A 23,323-nucleotide genomic window follows, 5' to 3' on the forward strand; every position below is an offset into this window, starting at 1 on the left:
GTGAGGAGACAGTGTGGTGGAGAGCTCAGACATGTCACCTCTGGAGATTCTCCTCCATTACACACAAGGAGTCCTTCTCCGCTCCTCAGCTTAGTATGATGGGGGAGTAGTAGTGGGAATAGTGGGGGTTGTCATCATTCGCTGGCCCCTGACTGTCTTGTTGAGGGACCACTGCCTCCAGGAGGAGAATGAATGGAGCTGGGCCCGGCCTGAGCTCAGCTCTCTCCAGTCTCTTCTCTAGGAGTTCTGGACACAGCTGAGCACAGCCCAGAGGTGGGACCTGCATCTATCAGACATTTATCTCCTGTGGAGCCACCAGAAATCTCCATGTTGGGGCCCCTGGAATCCATGTGGTGGGGGCTCTGAGAAGCGGGGCCCCTCCAGGCTCAGGAAGTGCGGTTCTGGAGGTGACATCTGGTCTTGTCCCCTGGATGATTTCCTCTTCTCTCCTCATAAAGGCTCCTGCAGTACTAGAAGCCTCCAGCTCCTCCAGTTCTCTCCTCTTCTCCTGAATGACCACCAAGGATGGACAGGAAGGAGATCAGCAGAAGAATATTAGACCTCACCTTGGAGATCATCTCCCTGCTGAGCGGAGAGGTAAACTTTTCTAGATTTCTCTCCTCTTTATTGTATTCTGTAACAAGTCAGACATCGGGAAGGAGAATCCATCATAGGAAGTGATAGGAAGAGTCCAGGGTCCTGGAGAACGGCCTCCAGACCTTCCAAGTGACGGAGAACCTGAAGATCAGCCCCCAGTATGGTGAGTGATGTGTCATGTGACCAATAGTCATGTTGTAGGAGCCATGAGAAGGTAAGTAGGCACGTTGTACCAGGAGGAGAGGGCCGGAGGAGAGCACATGGCCCCTGAAGGGTTTATTCCCTAAGTGTCTCTCTCCATCCACAGGAGTACACAATAGTGAAGAAGACATCGGGGGACTGTGTGACTCCCATCATCCATCTCCAGGAGTCAGGAGGGCGGAGCAGGACCCCTCCCCCCATCATAGAGCCTCCCCCTCACCCCCTGATACATGAGCAGAAGATCCTAGAGCTCACCCACAAGATGATGGAGCTGCTGACTGGAGAGGTGACACTGCTGGGAATGCTGGGAAATTCTCCAGTAACAGCACTGGAGGGGTCTGGGTGATGACGGTGTCATTGTGTTGTCAGGTTCCTATAAGGTGTCAGGACGTCACTGTCTATTTCTCCATGGAGGAGTGGGAGTATATAGAAGGACACAAGGACCTGTACAAGGAGGCTATGATGGAGGAGCACCAGCCTCTTATATCACAGGGTAAGACCCGTCATGTGCAGTGTATACATGTGTGTGCAGTGACATGTAATGGAGGAGCACCAGCCTCTTATATCACAAGGTAAGAGCCGTCATGTGCAGTGTATACACGTGTGTGCAGTGACCTGTAATGGAGGAGCACCAGCCTTTTATATCACAAGGTAAGAGCCGTCATGTCCAGTGTATACACGTGTGTGCAGTGACATGTAATGGAGGAGCACCAGCCTCTTATATCACAAGGTAAGAGCCGTCATGTGCAGTGTATACACGTGTGTGCAGTGACATGTAATGGAGGAGCACCAGCCTCTTATATCACAAGGTAAGAGCCGTCATGTGCAGTGTATACACGTGTGTGCAGTGACATGTAATGGAGGAGCACCAGCCTCTTATATCACAAGGTAAGAGCCGTCATGTGCAGTGTATACACGTGTGTGCAGTGACATGTAATGGAGGAGCACCAGCCTCTTATATCACAAGGTAAGAGCCGTCATGTGCAGTGTATACACGTGTGTGCAGTGACATGTAATGGAGGAGCACCAGCCTCTTATATCACAAGGTAAGAGCCGTCATGTGCAGTGTGTACACGCGTGTGCAGTGACCTGTAATGGAGGAGCACCAGCCTTTTATATCACAAGGTAAGAGCCGTCATGTGCAGTGTATACACGTGTGTGCAGTGACATGTAATGGAGGAGCACCAGCCTCTTATATCACAAGGTAAGAGCCGTCATGTGCAGTGTATACACGTGTGTGCAGTGACATGTAATGGAGGAGCACCAGCCTCTTATATCACAGGGTAAGAGCCGTCATGTGCAGTGTGTACACGTGTGTGCAGTGACATGTAATGGAGGAGCACCAGCCTCTTATATCACAGGGTAAGAGCCGTCATGTGCAGTGTATACACGTGTGTGCAGTGACATGTAATGGAGGAGCACCAGCCTCGTATATCACAAGGTAAGAGCCGTCATGTGCAGTGTATACACGTGTGTGCAGTGACATGTAATGGAGGAGCACCAGCCTCTTATATTACAAGGTAAGACCCGTCATGTGCAGTGTATACACGTGTGTGCAGTGACATGTAATGGAGGAGCACCAGCCTCTTATATCACAAGGTAAGAGCCGTCATGTGCAGTGTATACACGTGTGTGCAGTGACATGTAATGGAGGAGCACCAGCCTCTTATATCACAAGGTAAGAGCCGTCATGTGCAGTGTATACACGTGTGTGCAGTGACATGTAATGGAGGAGCACCAGCCTCTTATATCACAAGGTAAGAGGAAACACTCTATCTCCTTGGATACGGATCTGCACACTCTTATTAAGGCATGTACCTACAAGAACATTATTGTTGTCCACAGATATAGAATTTACTTGTTGTATTGTATACTAAATTCCTCTGTATTACCTCAAAACTTATGGTGGAGGTATATTGATCTCACAGTTCACATATAGTAGTTTACATGGTAAAATAGGTAGTATAGTATGATATATACCCAAGGAGGACATAGGTCATGAATTAGAGAGTGTGTCGGAGGGGTCATATGCATTTTTTGTTACTAACAGGGTGGATAAAAATCAATGATTTAAAAAATATATATATATCAGATTTTTTTTATTTAAATCTGATTTTTAAAAAAATATAAAATGCTTTTTGAGGAAAATATATTACCATCCAAATTTTATTCCATCATGAAATAAAGATTAGTTTTTTAATTATGTAGCATAAGGCTGTATATGTTAATGCATTCACAATGTCCTGCTCTTCCAGAGGTTTTTGTAAGATTATTGGGCAGTTTCTCTGCCTACAAGATATTATCACAGATACTTGGTTTACTTTTGCAGTTCTCAAAACTGAATTTGACTCAGCAGAGATCACATGCCTCTTCTTCACAGCAAAAATGTTATAACACGATCAGAGTTGAGAAAAAGACCTTAATCCTAACTTCTGCAAACCTATGAATACAGAATCAACCTAATCAAACTAATATGAAAAGTTGTTACTCTAAAAATCTTCATCTACTTGCATATTTTAAGTTATACCAGCAAGAATGAGTCTTTATGTAGAAAACTATGATTTAATTCAATCCTTACTGACTAGTGATTTAAATCAAATCCACCCTGGTTACTAAAGTCCATATGTCAGAGGGACATTGTGGATTGGGTAACATTATACATAACATGAATTAAGATAATATATTATAAACCAGTGATGCCCAACCTACGGCCCGCGGGCCAAATATGGCCCGCGAAGCCGTGTCATGCGGCCCGCGCAGTAACAAGACTTTATCAGCGCAGGGCCACCTCCTGGCTAATTTATTTACTGCACTTGCGTCTGTGAAATTGAAGAGATATCCCCCTCAGTGTCATCCAGTGAGATATCCCCCTCAGTGTCATCCAGTGAGATATCCCCCTCAGTGTCATCCAGTGAGATATCCCCCTCAGTGTCATCCAGTGAGAGATCCCCCTCAGTGTCATCCACAGATATCCCCCCCACCAAGAGCCGCTTCCTAGCTAATTTATTCACTGCACTTGCCTCTGTATAATTGAAGAGAAGCGCCGTAATCTCGCACAGGCGCACTGGCAGAGACCAGGAAGACGGTGCATGCGCACTTCGATGCCTCTGCCAGTGCCCAAAAAACAGGTTTTTAAAACCTGTCAATCACCTACCTAAGGTGCCCAAGGGGACGTCCGTTAATACAGGGTGCCCGGCCGCCTGGTGCCCAGCGCCTCCTTCCCAGTCTTAATCGCCGCCCTCCCTGTCTACAGTGCCGCCTTCCTCACCTCAGCGCCGCCTCCGCCAGATCCGGCGCCTGCACACTATGCCTGGTGTCCAGAGTCCGCGTCGCATCAGGCTGAGCCTAGTGCGCAGGCACCGGATCTGGTAAAGGCGGCGCTGGGGTGAGGAAGATAGGGACTGTAGACGGGCACTGTAGACAGGGAGGGCGGTGATTAAGACTGGGAAGGAGGCGCTGGGCACCAGACAGCCGGGCACCCTGTATTAACGGACGTCCCCTTGGGCACCTTAGGTAGGCGATTGACAGGTTATAAAAACCTGTTTTTTGGGCTAATAGAGCGACAAGCAGGTTTAATAAGGCCAGTTTAGGATTTATGTTTTTAGTACGGACATGGGCATATGTTTAGCTTATAGGGCTAAAATCTCATGACAGAATCCCTTTAAGGTATTTTTCTCAACTCTGTTCATGTTATAACATTTTTGCTGTGAAGAAGAGGCATGTGATCTCTGCTGAGTCAAATTTAGTTTTGAGAACTGCAAAAGTAAACTAAGCATCTGTGATAATATCTTGTAGGCAGAGAAACTGCCCAATAATCTTACAAAAACCTCTATTCTTATTCTACATAAGTAAAAAACTAATCTTTATTTCATGATGGAATAACCTTTTGGATGGTAATATATTTGCCTCAAAAAGCATTTTATATTTAAAAAAAATCAGATTTAAATAAAAAAAATCAGATTATTATTATTATTATTATTATTATATATATATTTTTTTAAATCATTTATTTTTATCCACCCTGGTACCGAGCAAATTGAGTAATAAAAGACTGACTCAAAGAAACAGAATTCTGCTGTGATTTATATTTACTATTATATCATGAAAGTCGGGCATTTCAGTAGAAGCAGCGATGGGGATTTCCTCATCTCAAACAATTAATTAAAAGAAAAACCAACACCAGTGGTGTCCTGCCTGAAGGTACTGTTGATCAATTGTTAGGTGTCGTCTTGGTCTCATGATGTCAGAATGTGAACAGCATGATGAGGAGGACTGTTTAAATAACAGTTCTAATTGAACCAGGAAATCTATTGGGAGATTCATGGATCAAACACCCGTTGTGAATTTTGCCGTTAAGCTCTTTGTTAGAGAACAGCAAGTTGTGCAAGAAGTACTGAAACATTAAACAGTTGGACATGTGTATTCAAAAGTTTAGAGAAGGTCACATTAAGTTGACCTGTAAAGGTTGGCTCAGAGTGGGATACGTCCCCCACATGGTCCTTCTTCATAGTACTGCAGTGCAGTCACTACTTTCCTCTCCCACTGAATCCTTTTGCAGAATTTAACCCCTTCCACCATAAGCAGCAGAGCCACCATCTGTGCTGCTTACGGTGGAAGGAGTTAAAGGGGTTGTCCAGCCTATAATATTTATAACCTATCCCCAGTATAGGTAATCAATATGACACCCGGCACCCTTGCCGATCAGCTGTGAGATGTAGAGGCGGCGCTCCATGCGAGCATCGCTTACTTGTCATTACACTACATGTCGTCGCCAATGGAGCGGTGGCGTAGTGTAATTGCAGGCACCCCCTTTATTCACTTGAATGGAGCAGGCGCCTGTATTATACTGCACTTCCTAGATGAAGGGAGCACCGCCTGCTCTTCAAACAGCTGATTGGTGAGGGTGTCAGACCCCTGCCAATCACATATCATCAATACTAGGGGCTGGACAACCCCTTTAAGCTGTCACAGGAGCTCTCTGAGGCATCAGTTTAATGGAGGCTGCTCAGGGATGCCATACAGAGGCATTAATGCTGATCGCTGACATTTAACCTCTCAGATGCCATGATCAGTTGTTATCACGGCATGTGAGGTGGCTTTCCTGGGAGAACTGCAGTCCTGGGGCACAAATGGTTTCCTCACACAGATTGGGGGACGCGTTCCTTGGTGTTGATAGGCCGGAAACTGTACGAGGCTACCAGGCCTATCATAGGTATATTGCAATGCAGGTATTGCATTAGATTTACTGAATGTACCATACACTAATGTATTGAATCACATTGGTTTATAGGAAAAGCAATATAATAATAGCATGTTAAAAAATACAAAAAAATAAAATCATGTGCATCGCCGCATCCTAAAATGCCCAACCTATTAAAATATAAATATATTTATCCAATATGGTGAACTCCATAATGCAAAAAAACAACAACGTGGCTGACTCCCCTTTTTTCATTGCTTCACCTCCTCCCAAAATATTGATTAAAAAGTGATCAAAAACATCATACAAACCCAAAATGGTATGCACAAAAAATACAGATCACCCTGCAAAAAACGAGCTCTCACACAGCTCCTTAGACATAACTACAGTGGCATGCAAAAGTTTGGCCACCCCTGGTCACAATTCCTGTTACTATGAACAGTTAAGCAAGTTGAAGATGACATGATCTCCAAACGGCATAAAACTTAAAGGTGACACCTTTCTTTTGTTTATTATGAAAAACAATTTCTTATTTTCACGTTTTACATTTTTTATAATAAAAAAGGAAAAAGGGCCCAACACAAAACGTTGGGCACTCTGCATAGTTATTACCTAGTAGCACCCTCTTGGCAAGTAATACAGCTTGTAAACTCTGTAGAAGCCAAGAGTCTTTCAGATCTTGTTTAGGGATTTCCATCCATTCTTCCTTGCAGACGTCTTCCAGTTCTGTGAGATTTCTGGTCTGTCTTACATGCTCTGTTCTTTTGAGGTCTGTCCTCAGATTTTTAATTATGTTCATATCAGGAGACTGTGAGAACCATGTAAAACCTTTAGCAGATCAAGGGACTGATAAAAAATTGGCAGTACTGGCATCGTTTACATATTTTTTTTTTTTACGGGGTACTTCCAATGAGTGCAGGGCGATATGGATGCGGTGATACCAGATCCACTCCTCAACATTGAAATTGCAGCTCCAAGAAGCAAAAGTCGTGGAATTATGGAAATCAGACAGAGACTTCCATTCGTCCATCTGGGTAGGAATGGGTTGTCTCCGGTCCCTACCTTTTCCAGGGCATAATAGGGATATAAAGGTCTAGGTATCCTGCATATGAATATTCCTACCATCAGGGTCTATTGATTCCTACCATCAGGGTCTATCTATTATCTATGATAGATAGTTAGGGCCCTAGGCTTGTCTAGGTGGTGACCTGTTTCTTCCCTAGTTTCCAGGCCTAGTTATTGTTCCCCTTCCCTCCTGTGTTCAGTGTGGAGTTTCCCTCCCACAATGATCGCGACTGACGCCTTCTGATGGAAGTGTTTGCCAACGTAGGCTTCAGATATGACTTCCAGTCTAATTTGCAGTACAGGATGGATCGCTACTCTCCATTCTCCTAATCAGATGATCCATCCGTGCATTCCAGTTCGACGTTCTCCCAACCATCGGGACACACAACGTTGAGCAGAGCTGACATCTTGCCCTAGGTGCGTAGAGACCTGCTGGAGTGATAAACCAAGGCCTGTCAGCTGAAGGATTCTGTCCCTTTCAGTCTGCAACAAGTGGCGATAACTGCCATTTTTGTAGTTTCTTTCCATCTGTTATGCAAGCAGTGGGTGTGGACCCACTGCGCCACTGACTGACTATACTCTGGAGGGGCGTGACTAAGCAACTACATGGTCTTCACTAGAGCTTCTGATTTTGAGGATAGGCTTGGGTCGTTAGGGTAGTTGCCAGGCACCACTCTAGAGCAGTCCTCGAGTCAGTGGCAGCTGACCAGGGGGTCAGAGACACCGGTGCAATCACCGATGGAAAGTACGTGTTCAGGAAGTCTGGGGTCAGGCTAGGCAACGATCGAGCAAGGTCCGTAAGGGAAGTCAGAGGCAGGCGGCAAACAGGCAAAATCTGAGAATTTCAAAAGCAGGGTCCGGTACATAGCGAAGCAGAAACACCTTCACACTTGGAACTAGACAAGCTAGTGACCATGAGTTGCTCAGGCATCTTCCTGGGGCAGGAAGCACCTTTAAATACTTCCTGCAAGCCAGCCATAGGCTGGGGGGACTCAGGGCGTGTACTGCTGCCTCACAAGTGGGGAAAGACACACCCATGCAAGCCCTAACAGTACAGCACTCAAGCAGAAAGTAAACTCTGGCATGGAGAACAGATGCAACAGTTAAGCTATCTGCTGCCGACGCTTGTCAGCACGGCACATAGCAGCAGGAGGGAAAGAGGGAGCCCAGCGCCCGTGTCCGTGGGTAGGGCAGCAGCGCTGGCACGGACCGCTGGGCTAACACCGTCTTGCTTTTATGCCCATGCCACAGATTGCAGCTGGGCGCTTGATAATTTGCAAATCATATTGACAACTGCTACTTCCTCGATTTCTATGACCTTTAACCACTTCCCATCTGGGCCCTTTGCCCCCTTCCTGACCAGGCCAAATTTAGCAAAACGGACATATCTCACTTTATGTGGTAATAACTTTGGAACGCCTTTATTTATCCAAGTCATTCAGAGATTGTTTTCTCGTGACACATTGTACTTCATGATAGTCATAAATTTGAGTCAAAATATTTCACCTTTTATTTATGAAAAAATCCCAAATTTACCCAAAAATTTAAAAAAAAATCGCAATTTTCTAAATTTCAATTTCTCTGCTTTTAAAACAGAAAGTGATACCTCATAAAATATTTATTATTTAACATTCCCCATATGTCTACTTTATGTTGGCATCATTTTGGAAATGTCATTTTATTTTTTTAGGACGTTAGAAGGCTTAGAAGTTTAGAAGCAATTCTTCAAATTTTTAAGAAAATTGCCTTAACCCACTTTATAAGGACCAGTTCAGGTCTGAAGTCACTTTGTGGGGCCTACATAGTGGATACCCCCATAAATGACCGCATTGTAGAAACTACACCCCTCAAGGTATTCAAAACCGATTTTAGAAACTTTGTTAACCCTTTAGGCGTTCCACAAGAATTAAAGGAAAATGGAGATCAAATTTTTAAATTTCACTTTTTTGGCAGATTTTCCATTTTAATCAATTTTTTTCTCTAACACATCGATGGTTAACAGCCAAACAAAACTCAATATTTATTACCCAGATTCTGCGGTTTACAGAAACACCCCACATGTGGTCGTAAACTGCTGTATGGGCACACGGCAGGGCGCAGAAGGAATGGAACTCCACATGGTTTTTAGATACCATGTCCCATTTGAAGCCCCCTGATGCACCCTTACAGTAGAAACTCCCAAGAAGTGACCCCATTTTGGAAACTAGGGGATAAGGTGCCAGTTTTATTAGTACTATTTTTAGGTACATATGATTTTTTGATCATTCAATATAACACTTTATGGGGCAAGGTGACCAAAAAATTGGTTGTTTTAGCACAGTTTCTATTTATTTATTTTTACAGCGTTCACCTTAGGGGTTCAGTCAAGTGACATTTTTATAGAGCAGATTGTTACGGACGTGGCGATACCTAATATGTATACTTTTTCTCATTTATTAAAGTTTTACACAATAATAGCATTTTTGAAACCAAAAAATTATGTTTTAATGTGTCCATGTTCTGAGAGCTATAGTTTTTTTATTTTTTGAGAGATTTTTCTTATGTAGGGGCTCATTTTTTGCGGGATGAGGTGACGGTTTTATTGGTACCATTTTGTGGGACATACGCGTTTTTGATCACTTGGTGTTGCACCTTTTGTGATGCAAGGTGACAAAAATTGCTTGTTTTGACACAGTTTTTTTTTTTTTTTTTTTTTACGGTGTTCATCCGAGGGGTTAGGTCATGTGATATTTTTATAGAGCTGGTTTTTACGGACGCGGCAATACCTAATATGTATACTTTTTTTTATTTGTTTCACTTTAACACAATAATAGCATTTTTGAAACCAAAAAAATTATGTTTTAGTGTCTCCATGTTCTAAGAGCTATAGTTTTTTTTATTTTTTGAGAGATTTTCTTATGTAGGGGCTCATTTTTTGCGGGATGAGGTGACGGTTTTATTGGTACCATTTTGTGGGACATACGCGTTTTTGATCACTTGGTGTTGCACCTTTTGTGATGCAAGGTGACAAAAATTGCTTGTTTTGACACAGTTTTTTTAATTTATTTTTTACGGTGTTCATCTGAGGGGTTAGGTCATGTGATATTTTTATAGAGCTGGTTTTTACGGACGCGGCAATACTAAATATGTCTATTTTACTTTATTTTTTCTATTTTAATTTTTTTTTTTTTTATTCCTAACTTGGGAACTTTTTTTTTTTTTTACATGTGAAACTTTATTTTATTTTATTTTTTCAACCCTTTATTTTTTTTATTTTTTTTTACACTTTTCGTCCCCCATAAGGTCATACAAGACCTCTGGGGGACATTTGCTTCACTTTTTCTTTTTTTTTTCACAGTTGATTTCTCCTGTAACTGGGGCTGAGATAGTAGCCCCAGTTACAGTGGAAATGCACCCCTAGAGAGGCTGTACAGCAGCAATCCTGCGCTGTACAGCCTCACAGCAGGGCTGATCGAGGTCTCTGAGAGACCCCACACAGCTCCTGCACACTCCGGTCACGCCGGTCACATGACCGCCGGGCCGGAACAGGAAGCGCACAGCGCTTCCTGCTCTGCAGACACAGCGCTCGGTGAGCGCTGTGTCTGCAGCGATCGTGAAGGCAGGGACACCTGGGCACTGTCCCTGCCTTGTCTTAGGGTTGCCCTGCTGTCACTGACAGCGGGCAACCCGATCAGCAGCTGCACGATTAGCGTGCAGCTGCTATTTCTGACAGGACGTTTTAAAACGTGCTGTCAGAAATAGACGTCCACCCATAGGACGTTTATATCCTATGGGCGGACGTGAGGCGGTTAATTATAAATGGCTTGAACAACCCTATCTACCCTCTTACAATCCACTACATTACAGGAACGCTCCACTAGATCGGCTGCTCTAGAAATCACAGATTGGTCCTAAAGTTGCTAAGATCCTTACTCGTATCATATTACTGCTCCCATCACATCAACCTCAATATCTGACTGTTTCCTTGCTGGCTAAGATCTTTCCCCCCCTTCCCACACACACACACACACACACAGGCAGACACCATTGTCACCAGACAATCACTGCTATTCACTTCACCTGTGTGTGGTATTGAATTGAAGTAAATTGAAATAAATTAGCACCTTCTTAGGAGAAAGAAGACTTGGAGGGGGATATAGATGAAGAGCTTTCTACAACACCTCGGAGCCTGGTGGAGAGGAGACTGGGAGTAGTTTTAGTTATTTTCTGTATGTACTTTTGTCTGACTGATGAAGGTCTTCACTGTGGGTTCTCTCTCTGGAAATTTACCTCATAAACAGAAGTTTCATTGTGGCAGGACGATGCCTGGCAACTTTTTGGTAAGTAGGGTGATGTAGGAAACTTTAAAAAGAACTTCCCACACTTATAACTGTATCCTCCGAACATGGCTGCAGTTAAGTAATATTGTGCAGTCCACTCCCCGCAAAATTGCTCTCATAGGTCAGATGCTGTTTCGGGCTTGTGGTCTGCAAGGTGCTGGGACCTCAGCACATGTGGTGAGGAGCAGAATATTATTTTCCCCTGATAACTAAACATAGAAGTGAAGGAGCTGAGAGAAGTGTCTGATCCATGTATTCAGTCACTGTGTGCTTGTGTCTCCACAGATGGATCCAGGAGGAGAAATCCACCAGAGAGATGTCCCTGTCCTCTGTATTCCCAGGACTGTCCAGAGGAGAAGGTCCCAGAGAATCCTCAGGTAGATGGAGCTGAGCCCTATATAGGGGTCCTGCAGTCATAGAAGGGGTCATAGATTGTGGGGGTATCTTATGTGGATCTGTTATTTTTCCCACCTGTCTGCTGTATTGTACTGAATTGTTACAGATGACAAATCAGGGGGAAGATCTGACTGATATTAAAGTGGAGGATGAAGAAGAGAGGATAATGGGTGATCCCCCGTGTAAGACTGAGGTGGAGGAGGACATTCCAGGAGATGTCACCACAGGTATGGAACAATTAAAATAAATTTTTTTTTGTTTTATCAAGTCATAATTTTCTGTATGTAGTAATATTTGTGACTGGGTGTAAACCAGAATCCTGGACTTTGTTAGGAAGTCAAAGTGTTAAAGAAAGCTTTATAAGGCTGTAATTACACATGCAGTTTTTGGTGATGTTTTTTCTATCCAAAGCCAGGAATAAATTCAAAATGAATGGATTATAACACTCCTTCCTTCTGGATTCACTCTTAGCCTAATAATGCTATAAGTTTGTCTACCTTATGGTTTAATAAATAAAAAAATAAAATTCCAATTTTTATCTTAACAGAGAATTCCAGTAACGGTTCTAAGGGAAACTTTATGCTGTCACTAAAAGATAAGGTAGAAGATGAAGATATCATGCAGCACTCTTCAGGAGAAAACTTCATTACTCTTAATGTACATCCAGGACTTCATTATACAAATCAATCATATAAATCGCCTAATGATGAGGTATATTCTCCTGACCAATCACAGATTGTTACCACAAATACAGGTCAGAAAGGGGGTAAAGGGCTTCATTGTGGTAAAGAATTCACAAAAAGCTCAGTTCTTTCTACACACAGAATTCACACAGGAGAGAAGCCTTACCCCTGTTCACACTGTGAGAAATGCTTCACAGAGAAATCAACTCTTGTTATACATGAGAGAATTCACACAGGAGAAAAAACATATTCATGTTCAGAATGTGGGAAGTGTTTTACATATAAATCAGATCTTGTTATACATGAGAGAATTCATACAGGAGAAAAACCATATTCATGTTCAGAATGTGGGAAGTGTTTTACATATAAATCAGCTCTTGTTATACATGAGAGAATTCATACAGGAGAAAAACCATATTCATGTTCAGAATGTGGGAAGTGTTTTAAATGTAAATCAGATCTTGTTAAACATGAGAGAATTCATACAGGAGAAAAACCATATTCATGTTCAGAATGTGGGAAGTGTTTTACATATAAACCAGATCTTGTTAAACATGAGAGAAGTCACACAGGAGAGAAGCCATATTCATGTTCAGAATGTGGGAAGTGTTTTAAATGTAAATCAGTTCTTGTTAGACATGAGAGAAGTCACACAGGAGAGAAGCCATATTCATGTTCAGAATGTGGGAAGTGTTTTACACAAAAATCACAACTTGTTTACCATAAGAGATGTCATACAGGAGAGAAGCCATATTCATGTTCAGAATGTGGGAAGTGTTTTAAATGTAAATCAGTTCTTGTTAGACATGAGAGAAGTCACACAGGAGAGAAGCCATATTCATGTTCAGAATGTGGGAAATGTTTTAAACAAAAATATGATCTTGTTAGACATGAGAGAAGTCACACAGGAGAGAAGCCATATTCATGTTCAGAATGTGGGAAATGTTTTACAAAAAAATCAGTTCTTGTTACACATGAGAGAATTCACACAGGGGAAAAGCCATATTCATGTTCAAAATGTGGGAAGTGCTTTACATATAAATCAAGTCTTGTTAAACATGAGCAAGTTTATAAAGGAGAGAAGCCATATTCCTGTTCACATTGTGGGAAGCACTTTTCAGATAAATAAAATCTTGTTACACTTGAGAGAATTCACGCTGGAGAGAAACAATTTTCACATGTTTTAACATATCATCAGGTTATCCATGGACCTTAAACAACCAAGATTCATTTTTGGGGGTGAGATGGTCTTGGATCTCCCAGACAACAAAATTATATTTCTCTGAGGTCAACTATGACTGAGAAATTGTCCCCGTGAACCTTGCTTCTTATCACTGTATTTACACCTACACCCACACTGCGGGAGAGTCTAGAGTGACATGGGCGGAAGTAACGACTCTCCATGTAATATTTTGTACAACATGTGGACATATTTGATTGTCATTTAAACAGTATGTAAACAGAAAATCTTATATTGGGATCAAGACATGATGATTTATTAGTATTTTGTGTGTCTTAGACACATGATTTGCGCCGTGCTTTTTGAATATAGAATACTTTTCATATACTTTTTTTTAACCACGCATTTTCATGATTATTTATTTTTTCCTGAACATTTTATTAGGTTTTCTCAATATAACACCAAACCCCGGGCGCGGGGAATCAAATATATAACAAAAATGATATAAAATATCCAATTACACAAAAGCAACTTGGTTATAAAGCCATATGATTACAATATAGCCTAAAAATATTTCTCCCCCACTGAAGACAAGGAGGACCAGGGCAGCCCAGCTCCCCTGCTTCCCGCCAGCGTAAGGGTCGCCCACACGTCAAGCCGCTCTCCAGCTTCCTGCCACTGCTGAAGGGGCGACCCTGCTGGAATGGACAGAGGGTGAAGACTTCAGGATGGTGATAGTGACTGTTCCAGCCCCCCCCCCCTGCTCTCTGCTCTCCGCTCACCCCCCCAAGAACCTTCACCTATGGTATGCTGGGGATGTTACTTGGGCCCCAATCACCACAGAGCGGACCCTGATATTTCTGATAAGTCCTCCTCAGCCACGACAGAACAGGGGGGAAGAGGCTCCAGGCTACAATCGCGAGGCAGCACCTGGCAGTCGGCACACTTCACTGCCGGCGGCATCGCGAACGTCCGCACATGGGAATTGCGGCGTTCGCTTATTTGCAGGGGTGGCACTGACTCTCCTTACTGTGCTAGGGCAGAGTGCCGGCTCGCTGCTCGGGACTAATGGAGGTAAACTCTGGCCATATGAAATCGCGGTCTCTCACAGACCGCCCCTCCCCATCTTCCTCCCTCTGCAACAGCGGCACCCAGAAATTGCCGGCAGGTTAAGCCTGCCTCTGCACTGGACCCTCTTTTCATTACTACGCCACATACCGCCCCCCTTCTCAGAAGTATACAGGGGGGAAGAATAAAAATGTTGGCGCCCTTACTGCGCCGCAGGCCGTCACTTCCGGCCTTATGTGTGTTTAAATTGCGTGCGCGAATGAAACTAGCGGGGGGCGGGGCTTTGTTTCCCGCTCTCCTCTTATCCCCGCCTTCCGATCAGTCCAGGAAACCAGCAATCTCTGCTGCCGTTTTTTCCTGAGGAGAGCTCCTGCTCCGGTCCCTGCTGTTTGCTTCCAGCCCTGAGATCTTCGGTCTGGTAGGACTGCTAACCCCTTCCTAGTGCCAGCAGCCCCTAGCCTGGACGGCCATAACATTCTAGCCAACATGTCCGATCCCTCAGGGGCCTCTGGGCCCTGGTATCATGCCTGCACCGCCTGTGGTGCACCCTTTCCACGGGGGCAATCAGACCCGCATTGCTCTGCATGCCAGGTCCCAATACAGGGCCCGCCACTTGCTGTGCCGCCCCCTGTCCTCTTGGATACTCCTGAATGGGCAAGATCCTTGTCCCAAGCCGTGGAAAGCCTCACTAATGTCGTGGGCCGCCTTGCTAATGCACAGCCTGCCACGCAGCCTGATACGCCCCCTGCCGTACCCTCCGGGTCCGCTACTTCGGCCCGGCCCGTCTGGGTACCTCGCTCCCAGTGACGTCTCCAGGGCCCGGGACCCCCAGAAGCGGTCCAGGGCGGAGTGCGTGTCATCCTGGGATGCATCCCTGTCACCTCCAAGGGTACGTTCTCAGTCGGGACCCTCCTCCTCTCAGGACATGCCCTCAGAGGGAGAATTAGTAGATTGGGATTGGGATATGGACTCTGCTTTACCGTCCCAGCTGGCCTCTGCTGTGGGCCATCTCATTACCAACATTCGTGACACCTTTAAAATTCACGATGACCCTCCCAGCTCTGACAAGGCCGGTGTGTCTTTTATCCGCCCCAAGCAGGCGTCCACAGTATTCCCTCTCCATGCTGACTTCTCGTCGGTAGTCTCTAAGGCTTGGTCTCGCCCTGATGCCCGTTTTACCCCCCCCCCCCTAAGAAGCTGGATATCTGTTATCCCTTCCCGGCGGACTGCATCTCCACTTGGGCGTCTCCGCCTAAGGTTGACCCTCCTGTGGCCCGCTTATCCAAAAGCACGGCCATTCCTGTGGCGGACGGCTCCTCTCTTCAGTCCGCTGAGGACCGGCGCATGGAATCCCTTACAAGGGCCATTTTTGCCACCTCCGGTTCAGCCCTCAGGCCGGTCTTTGCTTCCGCCTGGGTCGGAAAAGTGATCTCGGAATGGGCTTCCCAGCTGGATCAGGAACTTGATTCGGACGTCTCTATTCAGGACCTCTGTTCTTTAGCCCAGCTCATTGTTCAGGCAGGAAAATTTATTTGTGAGGCCTCCCTTGATGCTGGTGCCCTCATGGCCCGTTCCTCTGCTCTGGCCATTTCAGCTAGGAGAGAACTTTGGCCAAAGGTTTGGACGGCGGATGCCGCTTCCAAACGGTCACTTGCTGGTCTTCCCTTTTCGGGCTCCCGCTTATTCGGGACCCCCCTGGACGAGATAATTTCTGAAGCCACGGGGGGAAAGAGCACCCATCTTCCCCAGCCTAGGACTAAGAGCGCCACTCGTGGCCGTCCTGGTTTCTCTCGCTTTAGGTCCTCCCGCAGGGCCTCCGGTCCTCGATCCGCGTCCGGTCCGTCATCTAATCCTTCTCAGGATAGACATAAAAAGACTTTTTTTCAAACTCAACCCTTCTGGCATAAGTCCCAGCCTGCTCGCCCTCCCTCGGCCAAGCAGACCCCCGCCTGAAGGTCCGGGTGGGGGGACGACTCCTGCTGTTCAGGGACATCTGGCAGGCGCACGTCTCCGATGCCTGGGCTCTCGAGGTTGTATCTTCCGGATACAAAATCGAATTTGCGTCCCTCCCTCCGGTTCGCTTCTTTCGCTCCCGTGTCCCGAGGGACCCCCAGTGTGCGGCTGACTTCTCCAAAGCCATTCGCACCCTTCTGGAAAAAGGAGTGACCGTTTCAAGGGGTTCTACTCGAACCTTTTTGTGGTTCCCAAAAAAGAAGGTTCGGTAAGACCGATATTGGACCTCAAGCGGTTAAACCGTTTTCTCCGTCTTCGACGGTTCAGAATGGAGTCCCTCAGGTCCGTGGTGGCCTCTCTGGAAAGAGGGGAGTTTCTGTCGTCTATCGACATCCAGGATGCTTACCTCCACGATCGCTCGGTGTTACCAGCATTTCCTTCGCTTTGCGGTGGGGAACGACCATTATCAATTTGTCGCCCTCCCCTTTGGCCTGGCGACGGCTCCTCGGGTGTTCACCAAGATCCTGGCCCCTGTCCTGGCCTTGCTCCGCTCCAGGGGCGTTTTCCTTGTTCCCTACTTTGGACGATCTGCTCATCAAGGCGCCCTCCTTTTCCCAGATGTCCACCAGCGTGAACCTCATGCTGCAAACCTTGGAGCGGTTCAGTTGGATAATCAGCCTCCCCAAGTCCTCACTTATCCCATCCAGACAACTCGTCTTCCTGGGGATGCTACTGGATACAGAAGCGGCGGAGGTTCGGCTCCTACCCGAAAAGCTTCAGCTCCTTCACCGTTCGGTTCTGACCCTGCTTCTCCACCGCCGTCCATCCTTCCGGTCCAGCATGCGGGTATTGGGACAGATGGTGTCCTGTTTCGAAGCGATTCCTTTCGTGCAATATCACTCCCGCATCTTCCAGACGGCAATTCTGTCTGCCTGGGACAAGTCTCCGGTGAGTCTAGACCGGCCCTTCCCCCTTCCTCCCCATGCTCGGACCTCCCTCCTTTGGTGGTTACGGACTCCCCTCCAAGGAAAATCCTTTCTGCCGATGTCCTGGTTGGTGGTTTCCACCGATGCCAGTCTGCAGGGTGGGGGGGGTTTCCTCCTCGGTCCGTCCAGGGCACTTGGTCTCCGTCGGAGTCCAAACTGCCGATAACCATTCTGGAACTGAGGGCGATTCTCCTATCGCTCCGGCATTGGACTCCACTGCTTTGGGGCCGTCGTTCGTGTCCAGTTGGACAATGCCACGGCTGTGGCATATATAAATCATCAAGGGGGCACTCGAAGTGCAGCGGCTATGCGGGAGGTGTCTCACATCCTCCATTGGGCGGAAACTCATGTTCCGGCCCTATCGGCCATTCACATTCCGGGGGTGGACAACTGGGTGGCGGCGAGTGGTCTCTGCATCCCGACGTGTTCGAGTCCATTTGCCTCCGTTGGGGTCATCCGGATGTGGATCTCATGGCCTCCAGGTTCAACCACAAGCTCCCCACCTTCCTGTCCAGGTCCAAGGACCCGAGGGCGTACGGCGTCGACGCTCTCGTTCTTCCGTGGACGGAATTTTCCCTCCTGTATGTGTTTCCGCCCCTCCCTCTTCTGCCACCGGTTCTCCGAAAGATCGCGGCAGAGGGCATGCCTACGGTTCTGATAGCCCCGGATTGGCCTCGCCGGCCTTGGTACGCCGACCTAATGCTGCTCCTGGGAGACGCGCCTTGGCCGCTGCCTCTAAGAGAAGACCTCCTCTCTCAAGGGCCGATCTTCCACCAGCATTTAGGGTCGCTACGTTTAACGGCATGGCTATTGAGACCGCAGTTTTAACGCAACGGGGGTTTTCGGCAGATGTGGTTCGTACCATGATCCACGCACGAAAGCCAGCCTCGTCCAGAATTTACTACCGGACCTGGCGGTCTTACCTGGGTTTTTGCGAAAATCTGGATGCTCATCCCCTTCGTTTTTCCCTTCCCACGGTCTTGTTCTTCTTGTAGTTTGGTCTGGACCTGGGTCTGGGTCTCAGCTCGTTAAAGGGTCAGGTCTCTGCGCTTTCCATCCTCTTCCAGCGCCCTCTGGCCCCTCTCGGACCTGTCAAAACCTTTATCCAGGGAGTCGCTCACTCTGCTCCCCCGTATCGCTCTCCCATTCCACCCTGGGACCTTAATGTTGTGCTCGCGGCACTCCACTCTTCCCCCTTCGAGCCCTTGCGGAGGGTTTCTCTTCGCCTCTTGTCCTGCAAGGTCCTTTTCCTTGTGGCCATCACATCCCTTTGACGGGTGTATGAATTGGCGGTGCTCTCTTGCTCGGAGCCCCTTTTGGTCTTCCACCAGGATAAGGCGGTTCTCTGTCCGGTTCCTTCCTTCCTTCCGAAGGTGGTCTCTGCCTTTCACCTCAATGAGGACATCGTCCTCCCCTCCCTTTGTCCGTCTCCTTCTCATCCTCGAGAACGGGAGCTTCACCGCCTGGATGTTGTTAGGGCCCTGAAGATTTACCTGGAAGTCACCGGACCCTTTCGGCGCACGGATTCTCTTTTTGTGGTTCCGGAAGATCCGCGCAAGGGGCTGGCGGCGTCCAGGGTGTCTGTTGCCCGCTTCATCAAGTTGGCTATTGCCGAGGCTTATCGCGCCAAGGGCAAGGAGACGCCTTTTGGTGTTACCGCTCATTCTACCAGAGCGGGTGGTGCCACCTGGGCTCAGAGGCATCGGGCTTTGGCTGAACAACTGTGTAAGGCGGCCACATGGTCTTCCTTGCACACCTTCACCAAGTTCTACAGGGTGAACACCTATGCGTCGGTGGACGCTGCTTTGGGTCAGCTGGTCTTGCAGGCGGCGGTCTCTTGATACCTCCGGTGGTTTTCGCCTTGGGCTGTAGTCCCTCCCTTCTTGGACTGCTCTTGAACGTCCCAAGGTTTCCTGTGTCCTCCAAGGAATTGGGCGAGAAAAATAGATTTTTGTATAATTTACCAGTAAAATCTCTTTCTCGCTCTTCCTTGGGGGACACAGCACCCACCCATTGTTCTGGTTTACCGTTACGGTTTAGTTGCCCCTGTCGGGTAGTTGACTTGTTGGTTTTACATGGTTGGTCATTGCCTTTCTTTCACTACTTGGACACGCAACTGGTAGTCTCTCTCTCCAGGCTGATGGTATAGCTGCTGGAAGAGGGGCTTAACAGTTTTCACTTAGTGTCACGCCTCCTAGGGAGTTGAGCTATACCCAAGGTTTCCTGTGTCCCCCAAGGAAGAGCGAGAAAGAGATTTTACTGGTAAGTTATACAAAAATCTCGTTATCTCTGAATCAGGGGCATAACTATAATTTATAGGGCACCATAGCAAAATAAGATGGGGTCCCTACCACCTAGTGCAGGGGTGGCCAACCGTACAGGCACAAAGAACCAAAAAAAAACAAAAACATATGACTCCCAAGAGCCACAAGCTATACATTTACACACGAGTATTTTTCGCCCTACAAGATGCACCTAGATTTTAACAAAAAAATAAGAGAAAAATATATATTTTTCATCTGATCTGATGTTTGATAAAAATTATATTTTTCTTATTTTTCATTAGCAGAGAAAAAAAGAAAAAATATATTTTTCATCAGACCTCAGATCAGACTCCTAAATTAGATCCCCAATCCCCATCTGACCTAAAATAAGATCCCCAAACCTAATCAGACCTCCAAATCAGACCCCCAAAATAAGACTCCCATTGCTCGGATCAGACAACACAAATCAGACTCCCAGTGTCAGACCCTTAGTGCTCAGATCTTCCCCCCGCCCCCATGCTCAGATCTCCCCCTAATGCTCCGATCATCCCCCCATGCTCAGATCTGATCCCCCTCCCATGCTTAGATCAGACCCCCATGCTCAGTTCTATAATTTTAAAAAATCTCCTTCCTCTCCTGATCGGGCATTGGGCTCCTTCTCGGGCACCTATTACTCTGCAGGTCTGACACGCTCTCCACTGTGACCTGATGAGCACAACGTTAGGTCATAGTGCGTGTCTCCATGTACTACGTTTTCACACTGTGTGCATCAGGACATAGTGGAGAGTGAGCTGGAGCTGCAAAGTAGCAACAGTGCCTGATCTGGAAAAGAGATCTGAGCCTGGGGAGGAGAGTGAGCCGGCCTGACTGCTTCCCGGCTCCACAGCTAGAGCCGCACTTCAAGAGCCACGGGTTGGCCACCCCTGACATAGTGTAAGAAAATTAAAACGGTAGCATATGTATGGTAGGTGTGTAAATAGCAATATATATATATATATATATATATATATATATATATATATATATATATACACCCTGTACAGAATTATTAGGCAAATGAGTATTTTAACCACATCATCCTCTTTATGCATGTTGTCTTACTCCAAGCTGTATAGGCTCGAAAGCCTACTGCCAATTAAGCATATTAGGTGATGTGCATCTCTGTAATGAGAAGGGGTGTGGTCTAATGACATCAACACCCTTCCTTTCCTTTGGCAAAATGGGTCAAAAGAAGGACTTGACAGGCTCAGAAAAGTAAAAAATAGTGAGATATCTTGCAGAGGGATGCAGCACTCTTAAAATTGCAAAGCTTCTTAAGCGTGATCCTCGAACAATCAAGCGTTTCATTCAAAATAGTCAACAGGGTCGCAAGAAGCGTGTGGAAAAACCAAGGCGCAAAATAACTGCCCATGAACTGAGAAAAGTCAAGCGTGCAGCTGCCAAGATGCCACTTGCCACCAGTTTGGCCATATTTCAGAGCTGCAACATCACTGGAGTGCCCAAAAGCACAAGGTGTGCAATACTCAGAGACATGGCCAAGGTAAGAAAGGCTGAAAGACGACCACCACTGAACAAGACACACAAGCTGAAACGTCAAGACTGGGCCAAGAAATATCTCAAGACTGATTTTTCTAAGGTTTTATGGACTGATGAAATGAGAGTGAGTCTTGATGGGCCAGATGGATGGGCCCGTGGCTGGATTGGTAAAGGGCAGAGAGCTCCAGTCCGACTCAGACGCCAGCAAGGTGGAGGTGGAGTACTGGTTTGGGCTGGTATCATCAAAGATGAGGTTGAGGATGGAGTCAATCTCAACTCCCAGTCCTACTGCCAGTTTCTTCTTCAAGCAGTGGTACAGGAAGAAGTCTGCATCCTTCAAGAAAAACATGATTTTCATGCAGGACAATGCTCCATCACACGTGTCCAAGTACTCCACAGCGTGGCTGGCAAGAAAGGGTATAAAAGAAGAAAATCTAATGACATGGCCTCCTTGTTCACCTGATTTGAACCCCATTGAGAACCTGTGGTCCATCATCAAATGTGAGATTTACAAGGAGGGAAAACAGTACACCTCTCTGAACAGTGTCTGGGAGGCTGTGGTTGCTGCTGCACGCAATGTTGATGGTGAACAGATCAAAACACTGACAGAATCCATGGATGGCAGGCTTTTGAGTGTCCTTGCAAAGAAAGGTGGCTATATTGGTCACTGATTTTGTTTTTGTTTTGTTTTTGAATGTCAGAAATGTATATTTGTGAATGTTGAGATGTTATATTGGTTTCACTGGTAAAAATAAATTGAAATGGGTATATATTTGTTTTTTGTTAAGTTGCCTAATAATTATGCACAGTAATAGTCACCTGCACACACAGATATCCCCCTAAAATAGCTAAAACTAAAAACAAACTAAAAACTACTTCCAAAAATATTCAGCTTTGATATTAATGAGTTTTTTTGGGTTCATTGAGAACATGGTTGTTGTTCAATAATAAAATTAATCCTCAAAAATACAACTTGCCTAATAATTCTGCACTCCCTGTATATATATATATATATATAACATTAAAGCAAAATAATAATGTTTATATAGCGCCAACAATCAGGGGGTTCATGTACAGAGTCAATAACATAGCAACAGACAAGTTAACAACTCAACAACCCTGCTCGCAAGAGTTTACAATCTATGAGGAGATAGAAAGTGACACAAAAGGTAAAAAGTGCTCGATTTGTACACTGGTGGAAATACAAAATAAAAAGTGGCAATGCCCCCAGGAGGTCTTTAATTGCCTCTTAGGGGAGGGTCGAAATATGTGCCAAAATGTATAAAATAAAAAACTATGGGCCAGATTTATCATTACTCTGACAGCTCACTCCACTTTCACATATGGCTAAAGTCAGTTTTAGCCAAGTCAGATTTATGATCGGCCCTTTAAGACTGTAATAAATGTGGTTTGACACTAGCAGTTTATCCGTCAGTAAGCAGCTTTACAAAAGTCGCACGTCTTTACGAAAAAGTCGCATGTTCTATTAAATAGTCGCATAAGATAAGCATGGTCCTCACTGGAGTGAAATTTTGCGACTTTTAGTAAATCTGTCTGGAGATTCATTTACATAAGAAAACACGCCCACTTTCAGAAAACTGGCGAGCATAGTGCAGAGCCAATAAAAGTCGCTAATTTTTGCGCAGTTTAAGCGATTGCGCAAAAATGTGCGACTTTTTCACTCCATTATTCTGACTTGAGCTAATGATAAATCTGGCCCTGTATGTGATGCAAATAAAATAAAAAAATAAAACTCCCACACCAGTCAAAATAGTTACCATAGTTGCTCCGTTTGTGCAAAGCTGTCCACATTATGTATCAACACGACCAACACAAAAATAGGGAAAGCAATTTATTTCAGTTTCAATTTGCATA

At 45.7% G+C, this 23,323-nt stretch overlaps 1 protein-coding gene across 1 annotated transcript in view; it reads left to right on the top strand.

The window, feature by feature from the left end:
* The first annotated feature begins 11,706 nt into the window (after positions 1-11,706).
* LOC120991125 (gastrula zinc finger protein XlCGF57.1-like) overlaps positions 11,707-23,323 on the top strand; it is a 220,157-nt gene continuing 208,540 nt past the window's right edge. The window contains exons 1-2 of the mRNA XM_040420016.1: positions 11,707-11,759; positions 11,885-12,005. Of these exons, the coding sequence (XP_040275950.1) occupies positions 11,885-12,005 (121 nt within the window). The 5' untranslated portion in view covers positions 11,707-11,759. The remainder of the gene's footprint in view (positions 11,760-11,884; positions 12,006-23,323) is intronic.

The sequence above is a fragment of the Bufo bufo genome, chromosome 2 (genome assembly GCF_905171765.1).
Source record: "Bufo bufo chromosome 2, aBufBuf1.1, whole genome shotgun sequence".
NCBI lineage: Eukaryota > Metazoa > Chordata > Amphibia > Anura > Bufonidae > Bufo > Bufo bufo.